This window comes from Colias eurytheme, chromosome 1 (genome assembly GCF_061535395.1).
Source record: "Colias eurytheme isolate Ceu_HAF_F1 chromosome 1, ilColEury1 Martin Lab GWU primary, whole genome shotgun sequence".
Taxonomy (NCBI): Eukaryota; Metazoa; Arthropoda; class Insecta; order Lepidoptera; family Pieridae; genus Colias; species Colias eurytheme.
The window spans coordinates 6,774,422-6,797,969 of record NC_142980.1 but is presented as its reverse complement, the minus strand read 5'-3'; the positions used below and the strand labels follow the sequence as shown (position 1 = coordinate 6,797,969).

Genomic DNA, 23,548 nt, shown 5'->3' with positions numbered 1-23,548 from the left:
TAACATCATGTGTGTCTTTTTGTTCTCATGTAATTACCCGTGCATTCTGCATAGATGGGTTCATTGTTAACACGAAGGGCGAAACATTCGTAGAATAACTTTCATCCCATACATATTACGTAATATATAGCCACCAATATAAAATTTTAGTTTTAAAAATAGCTTAATGTATTAATGTATATCTATAAACGGTTAATATAATGATTTTTCTTATATGAGTTAAAAATAATAATTTCATAGTTTCACTCATACTTTAAAATACATATACACATAGCTCTACATATAACAAGAAAGCATAATATTTTGTATTTAATTTATTTATAGTTTATGGAATTAAAATAGTTCGCCATCGTCATTTGTTACTAAATTAATGTAAACCAATTTTCTCACACTGCTCTACGTGCGAATTTAACCCTCAAGTGCCGGATAGTCACTTGTGGTTTTATAAGGGCCCTTCAAATTCATTCACGAAGTAAAAGAAAAAGTAAAGAATCGCAAATAATTGCAACAAATGTAAGAAATAAAGCACTATTGTTTATTTCACCTAACATCTTTTTTGGCATAAAGCGAAGCACTACTTATTTTTTATTAATTATTCTTATTGTTCCACAATACTTGTTAAACTAAACGGCTTTTACGTCGAGTGCTCTTCGACAAACACGTTGCTATTTAAAGCGCCAATTTCACAATTGAGTATTTGTAAAAATCTTTATATTTAAAACTGTGGGACTTTAAATTTGCTCTAATATTAAAAGGACAGCTCCATAGTATAAACCATATTATTATCGTGAGATATAAAATATAAGATTACGTTAACAGTTTCTAACTTTCATAATTATAAAACTTAAGAGTATTTCAGAAGTTTATCCAGTTTTGTTATTTTTTTGTAGTGCCTTAATAAACATTTAAAAATAATAATAAAAAAATTAATAAAAAAAGAGTTTTATTTGAAAAAACCACGCTAAGAAAATATATGAGTCCAGTGGACTCATGGAAGCTGTTTATGTTAGCAAATTTCACGTAGTGAATTGAGGGTTAAGAATGATTATATATGAAATGGTACAAAACTTATACAGTATACACGATTACGAGAAGATCAGTAAGAATTCGGAGAAAATTCAAATAATGATTATAAGTTATTGAGCATTATGTTTGCGTAAACAGAACAATGCATCCACAGTAGCAATGGACTTCGCACTCATTGTTTGTTTGTCGGTCATTTAGATGTTAAAGTTGCATTTTTTGTGACATAATTATTAAGTTTCGCAAAACAGGTAATTACCCGAGGATAATCCCTGTAAGTAGAGACGGACAATGGTGCGGATGAACCGGCCGGGATCGAAAGGCCCGGTGTTCAGCGGAGGGTTGTCAACAAAGGCAACTTCAATAATAACATCGGAAAGTCGGTAGCTTCTTGCTTTTAAAATTGGGATGCAAAAAATCTTCGTAGGTAATACGTTTTTCACATATCCGAGCACTTTTGTTATGTTTTTTTATTCGGTAATGTGGTCGTATCTCGTTGTAAACGTTAATAATAACAAACGTTTGTACTCAAATATTATCAGGTTATTAATATTCAAGTTAAATAGGTAAATGGTACAAATAGATACAATTGATAGAAATCAAATGATATTCCTAGGTATACATACTGATGCCACATATACATAAGTAGATTTCACAGTTTATTGATATTCATTCGTAAACCATGCGGAAACGATTTTATTAGCTTGTAAATTCCAGGAAAGATGACCGAGATGCGATATATCGAAAGATATATCGAAAGGGGATGTATTCGTTTACTTTTAAATGAAATCAGATGTATCATCGAACCATGGGCATCTGAAATAAATTATCCATAGAAAATCTGCTTTAAAAGATACTAACATCGTCTTTTCTTATTAAAATTCTTATAATAATTAAATTGAAAGAACTTTTCATCAAGCAGCAGAGTACCTATACTAATTGAATGTAATTCTACCTGTAGTCCCTGTAGATGATTAAAATATATCAGTCACTAATAACTAAAACTGGTTACAGCTTTTATATCCTTAATAGAGCTTAATATCAGCTCTCTTCATAAAAACTGCAAATAATGAGGTGTTTGACTGTGGTTTTGACAAACATTTCAGTAATTAGGTACCTACCTATTATTAAACAAAGCCTCTTCTGTTTGTCTATTCGCAATAAATTCAAAAACTACTGCACTGATTTTCATTCTGTTTTCACCAATTGATAAGTTGCATGATTGTCGAGGAACGAAGGTACTAAACTAACTTTTTTAAGTTTTGGACAGCGCGTGGAAAGCCGCGTGCGGAAAGTAGACTACATTTTTATAGTCTACTTTCCGACCCCATAGTAGATAATACTCACTGATATGAAATTATCAAATTGATACACTAAATACTCATAAGATCTTCGAAAGATAGATCAGTACGTGATATTATATTACGCTCCAAATCACAATCACATACCATTATCAGTTTAGCTTACTGTTTAATAGCTGATAATTATGTATTTCCTGCACCGTTATCTTGTATAGGTATTAGGTTACAGCATTAATACTATTGTCAGCTGTACCTTTAATTCTAAATATAGGGTAATCAATTAAATGGATTGTCTTCATTGTGTGCGTCTCATTATATCTGCGACGGAACGTACAAAATTTCAATCTGTCTAATAGACCGGGAGATACTGACACAAAATTTCGAGTCATTTGTAACAAGGATGGCGGTTCTACAGGGGTCTTAGTACGCAATGACAAAAAGAAAAATGATGGTGTGAACGCTGGTAACGGTGGCTTAGTCGCGTGGGCGTTTGTCGAACTCGTCGGAAAAATAGCGAAAGTCAAACGATTTGTAACACAAAAATTTTAGGATTTACCGATAGCCCATAAAAAAGTAGTAGGCGGTAGTGTCATGCCATACTTTTCCGGTGTGACTTACAGCCCGCCATACCGACGCGAATGTGTTGATTTAAATAAAACAATCATTCAACCATTTGTACCAGGCTAACTTTTGCACAGGTAACTATCGTCGTGCAGCCATTTACGAAAATCGCCATGCCATACTTTTCGGACGATTCCAAATGGTCGCCATACCGCCGAAAATCTGCAAAAAATTTTTATTTCGCCAAACTTTTTGTACCAGTATTGCATTTGGATTTTTGGAGAGTATTTGATAAAATGTGACCATTATTATATTTGCCATACTTCTAGTAGGGGGAAAAAGTGCTGTCATACTTGAAAACTTAATTTATTATTAATTTATATAAGTGAAGATTTCCAACACATAGATCTTTGAAATTTTGTATTTATATTTGTTGATCCTCAAACTTACAGGAAAAATAAGTGCCATACTGTTACAAATCGTTTGACTTTCGCTATTTTCCGACGAGTTCGACTAACGCCCACGCGACTAAGCCGCCGGTACCAGCGTTCACGCCATCGTTTTTCTTTTTGTCATTGCGTACTAAGACCCCTGTAGAACCGCCACCCTGTTACAAATGACTCGAAATTTTGTGTCAGTATCTCCCGGTCTATAATATCTAAACAAAACAAGTTGTCTATTTGCATCACGATTTCTGTTATTGACAACTAGTTATTAACGATTGAGTTCACAATTAACAACAAACGAAGATAATTCGTCTCAAATGCATTTAATTCTTAAGAATATTGTTTTAAAATGGCAATTATTAAATAAAATTCGTAACATAAAACCAACATGTTAGAAAAAAACCACCTTAAAGAATATGGCTGTATCTACCTACCTATATGCATAAATTTTTCTTATATAGCAACAATGAATAATAAATACTTAAGTTAGTTAAGTTTAGTTTAGTACAAAACGTTGCATACCCAGTCAAAATATAATTGTACTATTTTTGTTGTCACGTGAAACAAAAGTAAGATAGCCAATAAATGCGACGAGAATCAACAGTTTAAAAACAAGCTACAGGTGTTAGAAGCAACAAATATTAACTCTCGCTTACCGTGTCCGAAACACATTAAAGGCGAAATTTTTACGAGTTAACAAGTAAGTGAAAATTAATTTATAACATTAACACAGGGAGCCATTATCGATTTTAATTTTAAATTAATTTAACGCCACTGATAAAGTAGTTATAGTATCAATAGAAACGTGATTTTAGGATTCATAAATAATATTTCCTATACGTTCGTGTTATTGCATTAATTCACTGTAATCCCTCTCGTCGATCTGTAAAATACTAGTATAGTAACCCATTCACTTGTTTGTAGAGCGCGTCGACAGATTATGGAACTTACGATTTTATGTAATAGATTTGTATGTACCTATGTTAAAATAATTTTATGCTATTTTTAATCGAACTATCCTTTTTGCTATCATTTCAAACGAACACCTAATCAGAACAAGACAAATTAGTAGAAATTATATGAAATAAATCGCTTTAAAGGCTATTCAGACTACATAGATTCATAGTGCACACATTCGCAACAATAGCAACTGAAATCGATGTTCCCAAAATCGATGGAGGTTCATAATTCGTAGCGTATTTTTACGAAAACATTCAATATCCGTTAACGCTGTTCGTTGTCTATTAGTCTTTCAGTATTAGGGATTTTCAAATAACTTTATCTATTGTAGGTACCTACTTCACGAGAGGCGGAATTATTTTATTGAATAAATCTCAAATTGTCGAAGCCTTTCACCGTGTAATATACCTTGCGTTTATAGGTACTTTGTTTGCAGTTTAGGAAAACATAACTGTAGATATTGGATCACTTTCTATAATAATAACGATACACAGTTTGTAAAAATAACTTATTTATGCCTTGTCCGTAAAAAGCGTATCAACCACAAAACATGAAACCTTTAACCGCTAAATTTTGTTGAGCTCAACATATAATTTCAAGTGTAATTATTGAAATTAATACATCCGATGTTTATACGGCCTTCATAATAATTATTATTTATATCATAATAACTTTATTTATATAGTTTTATTTAAACTAGTTATTTCTGCTAACATATCTACCCTTCAAAAATGTTATTTTATTTATCACTAGCGGTCCGCCCCGGCTTCGCCCGTGGTACATGTTTACGTTTTCTCTACATAAGAACCATCCTCGTACTTCAAGGAATATAATAAAAAAAGAATTATCGAAATCGGTTCAGCCGTTCTCGAGTTATGTGCTTACCAACACATTTTGCGATTCATTTTTATATATAAGATTGATTAAATAATCACTACATAATATAAAACAAAGTCGCTTTCTCTGTCCCTATGTATGCTTATACCTTTGAACTAGGCAACGGATTTTGATGCGGTTTTTATTATAGATAGAGTAATTCAAGAGGAAGGCTTTAGTATATAATTTAATAGGTTTTAGACAAAGCGAGCGAAGCCGCGGGTGGTAAGCTAGTATCCAATAAGCTGCTTGCCCTATTTATATAACAATTTTGAACATCAACAAAAAATAAGTTTGCGCGGAATTAAAATTTAAAAACCCCGTTCTTTCCACAGAGCAAGCCGAAATAAGTTAATATGAAGATTATAATAATCGCATATTGCTATTTATAAGTATATTTTTTATATAAACTGACGAACCCGCATCGTTTGAGCTTTAGTGCTGTTGACATTCGAGCTACGCCGGCTACGACCTACCACAACGCGTAGACACGAAATCACGTTCATGAATTAATGGCATTATACCAAAAGATTGTACGCTCAGAAAAAAAAATCAAATTAGAATGCATAATAGGTGTTAATTATCTATATATTTATTTAAAATTATATATGTTTGTTTATCAGCTATCAAGGTTTCCATTACTCAAGCGAAAGCTTATGGGAATCAGATCGTGCCGTGTGTGAAAATTATCCTGAATATTAAAAAAGAAATATATATATAAACGGGTATATTACAATATCTAAATCGATGTTTAAAACATTCGTAACGCTCTAATATTAAATACGTAGCTCCCATAGGTACTTTTAAATAAATCACTAAATACACACAATATAGATATGTATATGAATATGCTATATTAATATGATATTGATTCTAGTTAAACAATTTTCATTACTAAATTCTTCCAACTGAAATATCAGTATTTTTCACAGAACATAATATATTGTAAAATACAAATATCTAAAAATCCGTAAAAACTTCAGTATAGAAATTCAATATTTAATTTAAAACGCTTTTGTGCAGTTAATAAAACTAAAAGCTGTTCGTATTTTGCACGGAAACAAAACAAATATTATATAACATCAAAACAAATATTACATTTCCAAATGTATTTACTTATATACATTTTGCATAGCTTTATATAAATATTTGGCGTTTAGTTTCATGTGAAAATGTCGGTAGAACTTTACAGCTCCGCAAAGTTATTAACCAGAAAGATAATACAAGTGCTATTTGCTAAAAAGTGTGTGAATTCAAGCATCAATCAAAAATATTTTCTTAAAGTAACTACCTAGAATAGGCGTAATTTGAAATATTTCAACACCAATTTAATCTATGCTTTTTAATTATATTTCCCTATATATTTATTACTAATTATTAAAAAAATAACCACATTTAAAAATTAGAAACCCATCGCATTACAAAAAATTTTCATAAATAATTTCGCAAAGGCAATTAAGTGCGCTGAAATCAATTGCGTAGCAGCGTTACAAAGGGATACAACTCACCTGGACACAAAGAAGTAAGCACTCTTTATCACTGTTTTATCACTTGTAAGTTTATTGAATTTTAATTGCCACGGACAAGCTACTGTCGGGCGAGAGTCCAGTGTCGAAGTGAATCCGGCGCACAGCGGCACAGCAGCACGGTAGGGACGAAGTACGAACAGCGAGCTTCCGCGACGACGATAGGGGTGCAATTGCGGGCGCGTCGGGCCGCCCGAGCGTCCGTCAACTGTTAGGCTGCCTTTACACCGAATCAGAGCGATGAAATATAAACAAGTAATTTCCTTTGCGAGTTATTTAACGCGGAATTACATACGACTGAAAATGGAAAAATAAAACATTTATTTCTAGATGAGTTTCCGCGCACGGTGATCGATGTTATTATTCGAATTCAAGCTCTCGACAATTAATTGAAGATTCGACGAAATTCCCGTGAAGCTATTGAAAAATATGATCGGTCTTAATGATTTGCTTTCATGAAATTGTTTACCGTTTGTTTTTCTTCACGATAATTCTATTGTTTTCGCAAGGTTTTCACGTAGGTATATTTCTTTGCGTAAGGGCTGTATGGGGATAATATCTCCCTGTTTACATGACGTGTTTGTCCTAATTGGAGATTTTTTCAAGAGTTTAATCTATACTTTTGTAATAACATGTACATATAAAGCTACGAGTGTGTTTGTTTGAACACGCTTATCTCAGGAGATAGTAACTTGATTTCAAAAAACATTTCACGGTTGGTTGTCTACGTGATCCCTGAGTGCTAGAAACAATATTTTGTACCACGGGCGAAGCCGGGGCGGACCGCTAGTTTCTTTGTAAGTATACGTTTTGGGAATAATCCAAGAAATAAGACTATATATATATATTTATTCAGTATATTATTATATGTATAGTATATAATAGGTATAATTTATTATTGTACTTTAAAGTGAAAAACAGTAAAGAGTTTTTAATACATTATTTAAATGTTTATTTATTTGACTGCAGAAAACTCTATGTAGAGTTTTAAATATGGAGGTAGATTATAATTGCTAAATAAAAACTTTAACTTTATTCAATTGACACAGAGCCGATATGTTAACAAGTGTTATTCCAATTTATAATTTCAACAATTTTGTGAAACCCTGTGGAAGCATTACCGATATTTTAATATTGTAAACTGAATTTCGACCGTGCGCGCTCTTCCCAACTATGGTAAATGCATTATATTGATTTGAGATGGGCTTCGCAGTATGTTTATCCATTTTCAACCAAGTAATATTTTTCATATTAAGTATTTTTCATGGGTTTACAGAGATTTGAATTGCTAATTCTGTGAACATTGCGTGCACCCGGTTCCACTAACACCTCTCTATTACCGTTACTGAGGTTCGGATTATTGAATGTAAACGCTTTTCCCTTTGGTAAAACCTTTCAAATACTGTGTTTGTTTTGCTTCGATACTAAAAGCATTAAATGTTGGAGAGCTATGTTCAATTGCAATAGCCGTTAGTTGTTTTTATGTTTAGGTAATGTAAAATTTGAAATCTTTTGTTTCTGATTTTGTATGACAGCTTTTTATGAATAATTCATCAGTGGATTTAAAGTTATTCCCAATGTCTTAAAGAACATATTTTATTAGACACTTATGGGGTAAATTAAATAACGAAAAGAAGATTTCGAGAGCAATTATTAATACCATTGTGAGAAACTAATAATAAATAAACATCTTTCTTGTTATTCAGCACATTTTTTTTTCATAGAATTAGATATAAATGTTTTATCATATGTACATATATCCTTTTTTAATCCGCGAAAACGTTTAATATGAAACAGAAGCCACAATAAAATTTTGTTGTAATAACTTTATTACATTTATTTTTAAGCTTTTATTCTGTTATCGGCTTAAAAGGTCAATTAAAGCGTATGGTGATGGCTACTTTAACAATTTTTAATCCTGCCAATTATAAATTCTGAAATATCGTAACAGAAAATAAAAAAGTTTAATGGGCCTCTCGGAATTAATATATATTCTTCAAAATATAATGTAAAAGAAGAATTTGATTATTTTACATGTAATTTTACAACAATGTAAAATTATTATCTAATTTTGGGGCCACTCACGCGTGCACTCCGTTCGCACCTATCCCGATAACTAGTGCCTGCTCTACGCTTTAACATTGGCTTTCGGTGCTTGGATCTCGGTCTCGAGGACATATTTTAAAAGCATTAGGTACAAAATTTCATTAAGCATTCAAACTACTAATGTGCATTTCATATATGATATTAATGTATACGTAGTGTAGGTATATACTGTAATTAATAATTTCTAAACGGCTTACGTTGTAATTAGACCAGTGCCGATAATTTTTGAAACAAAAAAAATCACAGTAGGATGAAACCCATTAGAAAAGGGGGTGAATGTGATAAAAATTAAAGGAAAAATAAATTACAGACAATCCGAGTTCGGGAAGTGGGAGGGGGGGAGCTTTTTTTATGTTCTTTTCATTTTGGAAGGGATTGGCACTGGTCTAAATGTCCCATTTTTAGATAAAAGCTACACGCTATGGAAGCTTTAATATAGCTTTTAGTGATTTTTAAATGAGGAGATTTAATAAAAGGATTTATTTTTAAAACGAGAAAGCTTTATTACTTATCTATTTCCTACTAGTTATAAATGGACGTATTTATTTTTATTTAATACCGCAACTCAGATGAATGCGAAAGTCCTTTTCAACATTCAATTCCCTCCTAAAAGTATAGTATGACACCCTATCATGTCAGTACTGAATAATAATAGTAAGGACAGACAATTTAATAGCGGTGCCATCTTTGAATCTGACATAATGACAACTGTCAAATCTATAACGCAAATCAAAATTGGGCCCCCATTGGTCGGCGCCTGAGTGCGCCCCGCAGCGAAGGGAGGCGCTTTTATTTTAACTTGGGGCCACTTACAGATTACCCTTTCTTTATCTGACTCTGGGGTTGCCTTTTGTGAGCTAGTCATTTTTTAATCGCAGTTCATTATATTTTATCGTCGTTATTAAAATGTTTTGAATCAGATTTATTTTTGTGTAAACAAAAGGATAGCGTCGAATGAAACCATAAATTCGGGATAATACATTTATTATATTATTATAATTAATAACTAAGTCGTTATAAATAACGAATATTCACATTTCACATTACACGATGAACTTGACAAGAAAAATCTCATACATAATATCTATGCATTTACAACGGATACAAACGCACTCTGTTCTAGTTATTATTGGACGAGCCCCGTGGATAAATGAATAGGGTACTAATTGCGTATTTTGGTTACAATGGTATCATTTATTTGCATTACTACACCAAATCAGTAACAGTACGTACCTACTGATTTGGTATAGATACACGCAATGACACGTAGTGTAGTGTACTTATATACTAATTTACACCAATCATTCGCTATTATACTATTGTTAAACAACATAATATAATGGACAACGCAATTAACGCGACAAAAATAACTAAAAGAAAATACTTGCCAATCACCAAATGCACACAGCACGTGACACCATCCGTTATCACATTCGCTTTTTTAATTCCGATACATTATAATTATCTCAATGTATTTATAAATATATGCATATACCTTCTAAAGTCACACATAATAGAATATCGTCTTTTTTACTTTAAAAGTTTTCTATGTACCTTTTTCCTCCATTAAGGAAGAGAAAATTCTCGTTACTCTTTGTCATAAAGCTAGTTACATTAATTAAACTAATAAAGTATTTAGACTCGGTCTTTTTCAGTAAGTAAGGAAATGGTTTATAAAGGGCGTCTATTGTCTATGTGAAGCGTGTTCTATATAATGCATAATAACTATTAACTTTTTTTTTATTTACTATTACATCTTTTCTCGACGTTCACCTTTAACACACAGAAAAATGTTTCTGATTGGGAGAGTGAACATGTCATTACAACAATAATCATAATATATCAGTCTCCAACGACACCCAAATCATATAACACGTTGAAGTGAAATCATGTTAAATGCCCGCGACCAAGTTAATCTTTTGGTAGAGCGCTGTCACTTTTCCCGCGTGAATATACGCGATAAGCAGTTTTTGAACCTAACATTCTGTCCAAAAGGCTATGTTTTGCTCTCCTTCTATGAGTGAGAACTTCCCGGCAAAGCTCGTGGAAAACTTCGCCCACTTGATTGACTTGCTCGGCCGCCGCAACCTCAGCGAAACTGCATTCAAAGTCCTTTGCGAGAATTTCTCCCTCTTCTGGGCTCACCTGAAACGCAAATCATATAATATATTAACTTTATTCAGGACGTTCCGAGAAATGTAATGTCGTGTACTCGAAACAGATAATAATGTCGTATTTTAAAAGAATTCTACGAATGAGAGAGGTAGAAGTTTTATATTATTCTTAATAGAATTTAATAATGTAATGCTTATTCTCCGTAATGTTTATTTTTATTTCAATTTCTTCTTACTGGGTATTAGGAAAATCCATTTTAAAATAACGGCTTCTGGAAAATCATTGAAGTGCGCAGGTAGGTACGTACTAAACGGGATCACGTGTTTATAGATTTCTCTCGTGCTCTCGTATAACAGCTTAAATCACTTATGTAAAGCAGGAGCATAAAATAAATAAGTACCTATTGAGAATTAAATCGCATGTTGTTTTTTTTTTAATTTGTGTCCTACATAGCAGGTTGGCCAATATTGATGACCCAGTTAACGTGGTCAGTGGGCTATATTACATGGATAGGACAAAGATTGTACATACTTATTAAAAAAGCGTGTTAAAAAAAGACTGAAACTTCTTTGGCAAGATTCAAAGTTAAAAATATCGTCGCCTTACTCCATGACGTGACGGTATTGCCATGACGCGACCTTGAAATTTGACTTTCAACGCCCCAAGAAGTTTCACTTCAAAAATAATATTGTTAATGGTTTAATGGTTTATTTTCTATTCAGGTTCGTTGCTTTGTTTCCTTTAAGATTTAAGATTTTTCCTACTACTTTCAGCAGTTCAATTTTAGGTCAACAAACATTGTTAAAAAAAGCAGATTTGAATTAAAAATTTTCCTGATTTTAATCAGGAAAATTTGGAATTAAAAATAATAAAATTTACAAAATATCTCAAACTTTTTAATCTTTACAAAATATTAGATTCATTAAATGTAAATCATTGCGGTATCCAACAACGCTGTTTACACAAACTATCAACACTGCCCATTAGGTATAAATAGTTTGGGAATCGACTTACCTGCCGTAAATGTACCATATCGGCTTTATTCCCGACAAGAGTCAGGGGCACATCGGGCTGCAAGCTTTGTTTCGCGCGACGAACATAATTGAAGGACTCCCGATCCGTTATAGAATACACAAGGAAAAGCCCGTCCGCCCACTGTGCGATTTCGTTTCCCGGTAGCTCGTCAACACTCTGAAAATTTCAATCTAATTAAGCAAATTATCTAATGATTTAATGTGTGGGTTGATGTTTATAAATTGCAAAATAGATTTTTATATTATTTTATAATTACATATAGGTACGTACCTACCCAACAAACAATTATGCGTTGGTTGCAGGCTATTTTAATGTTTAAGGTACTACTATTGATTTATAATGGATTCAGTTATCACTAAAGGTGGTTCAGTACACTTATTAAATAAGTTCAGCTCTTCAAGTTGCATTACAACTGTAAATAACGAATCACAATTTCCTTAGTAGTTAGTGTAGTATCAGTGGCTGCGTATATACTTAAGACGTTAAAGCTTGTTTCTGCTTACAACGTTAAAACCTGTTGAAAGATCTTCATTAACTCTCTTTAACTCTTATTGCTACAAATCTGCTATAACGGAGTTGCTTTTAGATCATAAGACTTTATTTCAACTTCAGTAACGTTAGCGGTTCTGCAAGGGAGTTAATTAAGAGTGTAGTAACACCAAACATACACAACATACGTTGTATAACCCTTATATACAGTTTACGCCTGTTATACTAAAGGCAAGCATAGGTTAAATAGTTACAGTGGTTTTGTACGATCCTTATATAAAAGGTTTTGGTGTAAGATGAATTACTTGTAACTCTGTAAAAACACCATTAAATGTTTCGAACGCTTAAAGAGTTTATGCATAACCTAACCTCAAATTCTGAAAACATTTATCGAACTGAGCTCGTGACAATATTTTTGTGTATCTTTTGTGTTTGTGAATGTATGAACTGTAAGCTGTGCATTTTCTTTAAAATGAAACCTGCGCCTGGGGTGACTTGAAGATTAGGGGTTTCATTACTTTGTAAGGAACCCTAATCCAAACATGTATAAATAAAGCTAAAATCAGTATTTTAGTCTCCACAGCAAGTAAATGTCTTCGATAAGTGTATAATTCCTCTCTTATATCAACCCAAGACCGTATAATACTCTTTACCACCGGCGTTGTAGTTCATCAAGTGTCATAATTGATTTAAGGGAAGACTGTAACTTTAAGAAAAAATCGCCATTTTGATTACCTACTTTCTGTAAACATAACCTAAAAATTTATTGGTACAAAATCACTTTCTTATAACGATATATTTCATTTTTCTAATTATTTTACTTAGTTTTATGTATATAATCACTAATAAAACCTAGCAACACTTGAAAATGACGTTTAAAACTATTTTAGGTTATTTTCATTTTCAAATGTTATCCTTTTATTCACCAATTCATAATTTTTTGAGGGCGCGTTAAAATTGAGATGAGAAACACGATACACTATCACAGTAAACTGGCAAGCGCACTAATAATTAACTCAAAAATACTTTAAATCCACAATACATTTTGTGATGAGAATATTGCAATGTCGGCATACTGTCGGCAGATAAACGAAGCACTCATTTGGACAAATAATAACTTAATAAATTAATAGAATTCTTTTTACTTTAAAGCTTTTACAATCTGATTTTGACACAGAAAACTTTTCAAATGACTTATAAGGTATCAACGTACCGGTCTTAGTTCTAACTAACACCACTATAGATATGTTATATAACTCTAGGTTTCAACTTAACTCCATTCTAAAGGCGCTATAAAGTTTCAAACTAAAATTGACGTTCTTGTAACACCTCTTACACACTTCAACTAAAGGCTTTGTAGAACCACTATATAGGGCTTCATACAGGCTTAGCCTGCAAAATTTTGTGCCAAAATCGAGGGTATAAAGGTGTTATTACACTCTATAACTCTCTTATAAGAAATACGCTACCTCTTAAATATCTAAGTAGAACCGAAATACATGTCTAATAAAGCTTGTCTTAACGCATAATTGTTTGTTGGGTACTTATGTACATAATTTAAGGCACAAAATATTGAAGTGATTATATAGCTTTTTTTTAGCATAACAAGATATTTAAAACTATGAATATGATGTGTAATATCAACACAATTGGATATTTACTAGAAAAGCTCGATATCTCTCGATCGAGCTTGAGCGTTATAGACTAGCGTAAGAGAAAAAGATACGCTAATAAAACAGTATAACAAAATAGGTAAGTATTAGTTCCTTAATACATATTATAATACCCAAAACAGTGTCTAAATAACCTGATTTCTGCTTAGTAACCTAAAAAAACACCATTACGCCCAATTTTTAAAAGCCTACTACGCCTTCTGATTTTCCAATAATAAAACATTACGAAATGAAAATAACGGGATTAATTAGTGATCATTCGTTAACGTAATACCCGGATTATTACAAAAAAGAGAGGTAAAAAAAGGAAATATTTCTTATCTTTATAATTACCCAATTATAAAGATAAGTAATGTTTTTATTACAATTTTCCATACCGTCTATAATAAAAACAATTTATTGTAAAGCTTTTGTTTTAAACCACCTAGTTACATAGAATTATGAATAAACAAAAAGGAATATAAAATACATACTTTCAAAAACTTCGTGAAAATGCGAAAAGAATTTAATCACATACAAAATTGATAGACAAGTGAAAAATTATTCAAAGTATCCGTAGAAATTTGTGCAGAACTTGGATGAAAAATCGACTACATATACGAGTATTTCCAACAGAATTCATAACGTTTTCTCATTTCAATTATATTAAAAAGTTATTAATTAAAAGGATTTCGTAGAACGCACGTTGGTTAAATTGCACGCCTCATAAGCGAAGCGTTGAGGTGGGTACTACTGTCACTTCGCGCAAAACATCTGATTTTTCAAACTTAAAATGTCTTTATGTATCATACATTGCACTTGTAAGATAATACATACACACACATATTAAGAAAAAACACTATTTTTAACGTTCATGATATTTTTGATGTCATTTTTGTTATTTAAACTAGTTAAAAAACAGTTTAAAAAAGTTCTGTCTTGGACGTCCGTGTGTCTGTATGTGCGGATCCTTTTTCTTGTTAACACGATAGCGACCGAAATACTTTACTAATCGAGTCTTTTTTTTTCTCTTACGCTTGAGTATGCTCAGGAATAGAACCCTTTCATTTTTCAGGGTCTGATTCGATGTGGTTTAATTGTTATTAAATAAACAAAAATAATAATTAATAAATATTTATTAAAAAAAAATTATGAGGCGTGCACTTTTGGATTTTCCAAATTATTTTAAAACTACGATGCATTGAAGTACATGTTTAAAGTACGTACCTTAGGACAAGTGTCAAGGATTTCAAATAAAATTGGTTCACCGTCCAAAAGCGCCTCGTGTTTGTATTTACTTTCTGAAAACCAAAATAACATATTGAAACATCTCGATGTTCGTCTTGTGTTGAAATCTAAACAAAAGGTTAATCCGATGCAAGTGATGTATAAATAAAGTAATGATGGAAGTAGGGCTTAGGTCATGCGATGAAAAGTGCCTTAGTGAAACAAAACCAATATTTTATCATATCGATTGGTACTTAAATATATTTTATAACTACATATTAGTTACATAGTTACAATAACTTTATTAAAAGAACCTCTTTATTGTATTTATTTTCTTTTTTTAATTATTATAGAACTATAAGTAGTAAATCTAAAAATAAAGTTACCTTGTTGGTGGTCGTATTCTCCGATGTATCGTTTAGTCAAAAATCGTACCGTCAGTGCTGTGGAAAAATAAAAAGTGAGACTAAAAAACCAAACTATAATGTAAACAATGATCAACAGTTGAAAAGTTCTGTTTCAACATTTCATAAGCGTTGATTCAAAATTTTTAGACCGTCTGAATTATTTATAATAACATGCGCGCAAAATTGATAATGTAAATAAATAAATGTCGAATATAAAACATATCCGTACGAATGTAACTCAGGCGAACGCACTAGCTTTGAAGATGAAATAAATTATATTCGAAATCTACTTTGGTTTAAGCGGACAGCACTTGTAAAATAATAAAAGCATAATACAAAAGGTGGATATTGATATTATATATATTGGATATTATATATATTGGATATTATATATATTGGATCTTTCAGGGAATTGGACTTAATTAGTACCAAAATTCAATGCATCGAGTCTTGAGATTGTATAGGTACGAAAATTACGGTCTCCAGTTTCATAGCGTAGGTTAGTGTAACAGCATACGTGCTATTATTACCAACCACTAATTAATGATATAGATTCAAACGATCAATAGATATTCAATGCGCATCAGGGTTTACATATATGCACCGGTAATCCTGAAGCCTAATACGGAACAATGTTATTACACAGAATTTCAGTTCAATTAACATATTATATAAATTAGGTAGGTAACAATGTTTATAGTTTGGGCTCAGTGTCCTTTTGTTGGGCAGTATGGGCAGTATTGATTTGTTTTATTGAGGCACAAAAGATATGCTTACTCTATCCAGTTTGAATATTGCGATATTTTTCAATGCACTATCGAACTCAGGGCCCATCTGCTTTCAGCTAACTGTATCGAGTATACGTATACAGACTTTTTATTGAAGAAAATTAGTCCACAAATCTATATTCAGCTATTGATTACATCTAGTTAAACCACGACTATATTCTGAAATACATTTTTAACTATCCAGACAATAGTTTTATTGAGTCAGTCCAGTAAAAATACTTTTATTATAAGATGCAGATGTAGGTATACAATTCGTCATATAATAATTTCAGCAGAGGCGGCAATACAGCTGTCGAAAAATATCTGATAAACGTCATCTTACCAGTCCCTATTAAATAAATAAGATCTTTGGCACTAACGCAGTCAATATTCTGATCTCATTTATTAATTAATTGACCAGTATATCTTATGTTTACACGAATGAGACACCTTACACTTCGTAGCGGAGAAGAAAATAATATATAATATATTACTTATCTTATTGTCTTTTACAAATTAAATGTAACAGCAAATAATATATGAACATTGTTATTTATAGATTGTAAACTATATCTGAATTTTATTAGAATAGAATGCTCTCAAATTGAATTAGAAAAAAAACGAGAATACAGAGAGAGCTTTCACATAAAACTTATACAAACACAGAATAACGAATATTTTCTGTATCCAATATCAAGTTTTTGTGTTTTTACAATTTTTTCCGTAACACCAGACACGACAGCTTTTCACTACAGTATATGAAAGATATATATAGATTATATAGATATAAATATTTTTTGAAATAATCTATGAAAGCATTTTAATTAAATAACGTGAGCACAACGAGAGTATAAATCCAATGCTTTGATATACGCTAGTATACCTTTCTATTTCCTATGATATTGATATAAATTATACAACACGGTGGCGTAATAACGTTTTTAATTTTTTGATAAGATATTAATTATTATGCCTAGCTAATTATTATCTATGATATGTATCAGCGAAAATCCATTAAACGGTGTAAAATGATTCCATTACAATACGATTGGGAACTAAAGACGCACTAACTACATTGTGATCAATGGTTTTATCCCGCGAAACTGAATCAGACAGACAAATGCATCCACATGGGTTTATGTTCAGTGGATTTACATCCCTATTTATTCATGCATTAATTTTTTTCACAAGGCGCAAGCAGCTCACGGAAATAGGCTAATAGATTGTTACAGAGCTTTGATGTCAGGTCAAAGTTCACTTTAAAATGCCAATACAATATTTTGTGTAACACTTTTTGCTTGCGGTGGATTGATTGACATACAAATAAATGAGTAGGTAGATGTAAGTTTCTACTAAATTACAATTTTCATTGCAATCCATGTAAAAATTTTTAATTAATAAACAAAGCTTTAATAAGCTCAACATTTCTGTAAAACATTATTGTAATTGGTTATAATAGCTGTAGATTATATTTATTATATGAAAAATAAGTAGAGTCAAAAATAATCTGAGAACACGTATTTGATTCAATAAATAAAGAACTTAATTTAAGATTTTGTGAGTCAAGATGATTTAATAGTAAGTGCCGAAAATTATACCACGATTCTAGAATCAAAAATAAGATAAATAGACAGTAGGTACATGTATATTTTCCCGGCAATTATATCTGTGATGAGATCAAAGCAATGTATCCAACACGACAGCGTTCAGCATACCATTGTGAAGTATTAAAACAAAGAAGTGCTTTAATTATCCAATGTTTAGAAAACAACAGGTCGTATTTATAAACTTACAAATGTCTTGAACTCTATAAACTATCTGCAAAATGCAAAGCTCTCATTAGGTAATTACTATTTTCAGTTGTCTATACATTCCTCGTGCTTATCCGGAAAATAATCATGTTAACAAAAACATTTACAGAAATGTAACTAAATAAACAGAACTGATGAAAAGGGGTTTTAGAAATTTAATTAGTAGTAGCTAAGTATGAGCTTTCCGACGGAAAAATAAGAAAGAAACTTTCTGCCGGCCAGTATATAACATGTTAATTACTATTTTTTATGTCAGTTTTGTCTAATCTTCAAATTGGACCAGTAGTTCCCGAGTTTAACGCGTTCAAACAAACAAACAAACAAACTCTTCAGCTTTATAATATTAGTATAGATTTGACGGCGACTTTCTTTGAGAGTGTGGTACATTTCGTCGTGACATTAAAACTAGTTTGGATTTATCATAATGCAATTTCCAAATACAATGCGCAATTTATATAGTACACTAGTGGTCCGCCCCGGCTTCGCCCGTGGTATCTACATGTTTAAACTATCCTATCTCTCAAGTTGGATCGAACTGCAGATGGTGTGCGAAATTTATTATAATCGGTTAAGTGGTTTAGTAGTCCATTGAGGACAAACATTGTGACACGAGATTTAGGTTACATAGGTTCGGTATTTGTATAGGTGGTTCTTTTGTTCCGCTATTAAAAACTGTTACATCGTTTTTTTTTTTTAATCTCCGTATTAAAACCATCGTACGTGGGTTTACGACCGTTTGGAAAATTTAAGGGGAATTCTTTTCCTCTATATTAACACGTGATGCTACTTTAACGACTATGACGAAATAATCCGGTTAGATAAAGCATAATATACTCGCAAATAGTCTTCACGTTTCTTGGGATATTTTCAGCACAACAAAGGTCGACCTACGTGCCATTGTCTTATCTTTGGATCGCAATTCTTGGCTAAATTTACTTTTTTTCATCGTGAATTTAAACCGATAATTCACCGAAGAGTAAGAAATTAAATTCTGATGTTTTGTTGCTATGTGTCTATAATAATTTATAGGAAGGTATACGAAATTTATTATGAGATTTGGGATAAAATAACATGATAACTGCTTGCACAAGCAGCTATCGCCTACGATGAAATGTATTGGGAAACATAAGTGTATTGGAATTCATACTCGCTGACCCATATACATATCAAAGTTTGTACCAATAACATTGTTGGCGCCAAAATTAGATGCGTAACGAAACTAAACCGAATCGAGCAAATCTTTGAAAGTAATGTTGTTCAGGCCACGTGGCTGAAATTCATTGCTGTAGGTACGTAGATACGGTCGTGGGCTGTGGCTTACGATTTGATATACCGCGCTGAAAACGAGAGGCGATTCCGCGGTAAATTATGGGACGATTGAAATGAGAACACTGTAATGTGTTCTTTAAATTTATTAAAAAGCACGATGTGCTCGTGTTTATTTTTGTTGTGTATTACACATTTGAATATTGACGTATTTCAAACGTGAGCACTTTAGTTGGATTATAGTTACACATTATAACTGAATAACATCTAGGTATTAGATAGATAGATACATCTACCTATGACTGAACCATTTGTAAAAAAGTGGGTTCATTTAAACAGGTTCCGTACAATATTTGAATGGAGATCCCTATAACTTATATACAGGGTGTCCCACTGTTGTCGCGGAAGAATTCCAACAAATACCCGCGGCCCCATCATTAAAGCGGCTCGACGGAACACAGTGGGGTTTTAGTCGGTAAGAATCCGACATAACCCACGGCTCCTTCCCCGGGGGCCGTGGGTATCTTTGGAAGATTTCCCCACTATAAAAAAAAAAAAGGGTGTCCCACTGTGGGTATACTAATCTCAAAGGAGGTTATAGTTTTGCATACGCTGAGTACGTAAAAAATACTTATAAAATTCCAGACGCATATTTTTTCAAATAGATGAATTCTTAAAACTCTATGTGTACACCCATAACAAGCAACCCGCCCAACTTTGCCATCAGCACGTGAGCTGTCGTCGTCGTCGTAAGATTGTTTCCATAAACAAAATGTTCACATTAGAGAAGCGGTATATGCCGGCTGCGCGAAGCTAGAGAAGAAAACATGGATTTTCAGGAAAAATTTTGCAAAAAATTTTTGACGTAATTTTGTTGTTTAAGTATTTTTTACATGATCAGTGTATGCAAAACTACAAGTCCCTTCGCGCTTAGTATACCAATAGTGGGGCACCCTGTATATCAGTATAAATTATATATCCACTAAAAAAATAATAAAATTCTCTTTTTCACGCCAAAATTACATACCTAATACTAAAATTATAATTTTTACAAAATATTGTATTTTCAGCAAGTAGCAGAAAGGTATAAAAAATTTAATCGAAAATTTTTATCCAAAAAAATAAATAGATAGTAATTTTCAGTAGCTAGTTAAAGCCCAAACGATATAAAAAAAAAACTTGTCAAAGATTAACTACACTGACAGTAAGGACATCGCATTAGTCGGTACTTCGTACATACGGAAAACACATGCCGTTTTATTTATATTTTTAGTGAGTACGCCAATCATCATTAGCAGCGTTATATTATCGTATTAAAATTTAAAACATAACATTAAATAGAATCTGGAAAATATTCAGGACCTTGAGACACCACTTGTAGTTCATCGTTTTATTTTTGTATTAGCATTGATGTCGTTAGAATGCGTAGGATTATTAAATACCACAATTTTTATATCACATAAAATAGTAATGTTAATTGTGTGCAATTATTGCGAATATAAATAATACCTACTCTTCACTTCCTGATTTATCAATACATTTGTTTTTTAGAATTAGAAAAAATTTCATTTGTTCTAAACAAATGAAAAAATTTCATTTGTTCTAAACAAATGAAATTTTAATTTTCAATTAATTTATGCATTAAAAATTCTCCAAGCTAAGTCATTCAAAATAAACCAACTTTTGTTCCATGAAACTTTAATAAAATAAGTCAACTATTGAGAATTTTACCAAAAACAAAACACATAAATATTTTTGTAAATTTTTGTCAAATTAAATAATAGATATTGGAGCTAAACACAGATCCATTAAATGCTTCGCACTGTCACTCACGTACCACTTTTCCCGACGGACGGGGCGCCGACCACCGCGACTTTCACTTCTGACAGCGACGACTTCTTCCGCCTGATCCCGCGCGTGGTCATTTTGCCGAGATCATGGTCCTGCCGCGCAGCGAGCCTACGGAATGCCCGCGGGCGCCGAAGCGCGAACACTGTTCCGATCGAACCCCGCTCCCGCTTGCCGGCTAAAAATACATAAGGCGACACAGCTCTGACATCGGCTCTCGTGTTAATGGGTCAAGATCTGGCCAAGATCAGTTGTGCAAATAGGCATGTTTACGTCGCGGGCTTCCTGACGCCCGCCCCACGTGTCCGTGGCGATAGGCCAACGTCGCCCGAGGCTCTTGACTTTGTTTTGTATGAACTTGTACCATATATCATCTGCCCAAACAGGTTGGTTACAAATTGATTTTAGACAACGTGGAAGCAAATTGAAATGAACATCTATTATTAACATTTGTAGTATGTGTCAGTATGTATTTTGTTATGTGCAGGAGTTGAATAAATGTTTCTTCTTCCTTTACCTACTTTATAAGTCGTCCCTACATAAAGATCCCAATCGATTGATTATCTACAAGCAATAAGCGGCAACCCTCCCAATTCTAATGGCCACACAGTTGGTAATCGTACTTACTTATAACTTCAATATCAAATCACATTTCAAAACATTTAAAATAGTTAAACGAAGAGTTAAAAAATATACTAATTCGCCAATTATTTTAAGTGCCACGACACTCACAATTCATCAAGGATTTTTATGAATCCGAACCCTTGGTGCCAACCTTCAAACTTTGCGACCTCTTCAAAAATAATATAGTTACTATCCAACACCACATGTTACAATATATTTCAGCTCGCAATATATGCGTACCGAAGATATATCTCAAGCTATCAACACGTTCGTGACGGATTTTCTCATTGTGGAAAGGCCAAGATAATTCGAATACAAAAGTAACTGAGTACTTTTAGTTAATGCAATATGTTCCTCCATCGGAATGCCTGGCCCGGCGCCAAACAACATCTCAGGTACAATTAAAATGTCCATAAGTGTTAAGAATGGCATTATTGTTACATTTATAGACAATCAACTCTGGATCACTGCGAGCTTGCTGTAATAAAACATCGTGGTGTAAACATTATTATTAGGATGCTTATAAAATTATTACATCACTTTTAGTACAAACTATGGTCTATACTCTATGTTACAGTTTTACGCATTCAAAGAGAATAAAATAAACCATATTCTCATCATCATAATTTTATTTTGTATAATAAACATCATTTCAAATCGAAATGTAGCACTTAAACATGAATATTTTTACATAGACAATAATTACATTGTTAAGACTTAAGATACATTTATTTCTTCATCAATATTGCTTGTTATTTGTTTATAATCACAAAGGACCGATTCTAAATAATGTAATTTTTATCATTCGAAAAATATAAAGGATTAAACAAAAGTAGATAACTTAAATTAGTCTTATTTATATGAAACAAATTAGCTTAATGTTATAAAATAAAATTAGAAGCTTTATATCTTCTTCTAGGTACTATACATATTATCGCTATACAGCGTGGAAATTTTCAATAGGCCCTGGAGGGAAAGTACTTGAAATATTGGACAGCGAATTTTGCTGAAAAAAAAATTCCTTTATTTTTTAAAATAAATAAAATTGCATTCAAAGATTTTCGAAAATTCACTTGCTTCGGGAATAGAACTAATTAAAAATAAAAAAAATTAAAAGGGCTCTCCAGGACCCATCGAAAATTTCCACACTGTATATAGATACTTTTTTATATTATTAATTTATTATGCATTCTGTTTAAATTTATTTATCCGTTACATTGTGATATGACAAGCTGAACACTTACGATTATTAATAAAAACGAAACTCTTCACGAAATAAATTAATTAAATACAAAATATAATGCTTGAATTAGTTTTAACTTGTAATATTATAAGGTAATAAGTAATAACTATGTATAGGTACGTTTTAATAGGAATGTATGCTTTTTAGGTACTAAATTATCATTTATAGAAATAAAATACATACTTATTTAATTAAATACACATTCTTAGCTCTCGGAACATTTTTTAAAAGTATTTTTATTTCTTAAGAGCAATGGAATAATATA

General features: G+C 32.1%; 2 protein-coding genes across 2 annotated transcripts in view; one reads left to right on the top strand and one right to left on the bottom strand.

Moving 5' to 3' along the window:
* The window catches only part of DIP2 (disco-interacting protein 2), a 304,666-nt gene that overhangs the window by 258,875 nt on the left and 22,243 nt on the right, over positions 1 to 23,548 (top strand). The window lies entirely within an intron of this gene.
* On the bottom strand, positions 10,588 to 21,623 carry LOC149911055 (ras-related and estrogen-regulated growth inhibitor). Its single transcript, XM_090107460.1, has 5 exons — positions 21,406 to 21,623; positions 15,704 to 15,760; positions 15,318 to 15,391; positions 11,929 to 12,105; positions 10,588 to 10,944 (listed from the first exon to the last, which is right to left on the bottom strand). The coding sequence occupies exons 1-5, from the start codon at positions 21,491 to 21,493 to the stop codon at positions 10,711 to 10,713; spliced, it is 630 nt and encodes a 209-aa protein (XP_089963586.1). The 5' UTR covers positions 21,494 to 21,623; the 3' UTR covers positions 10,588 to 10,710.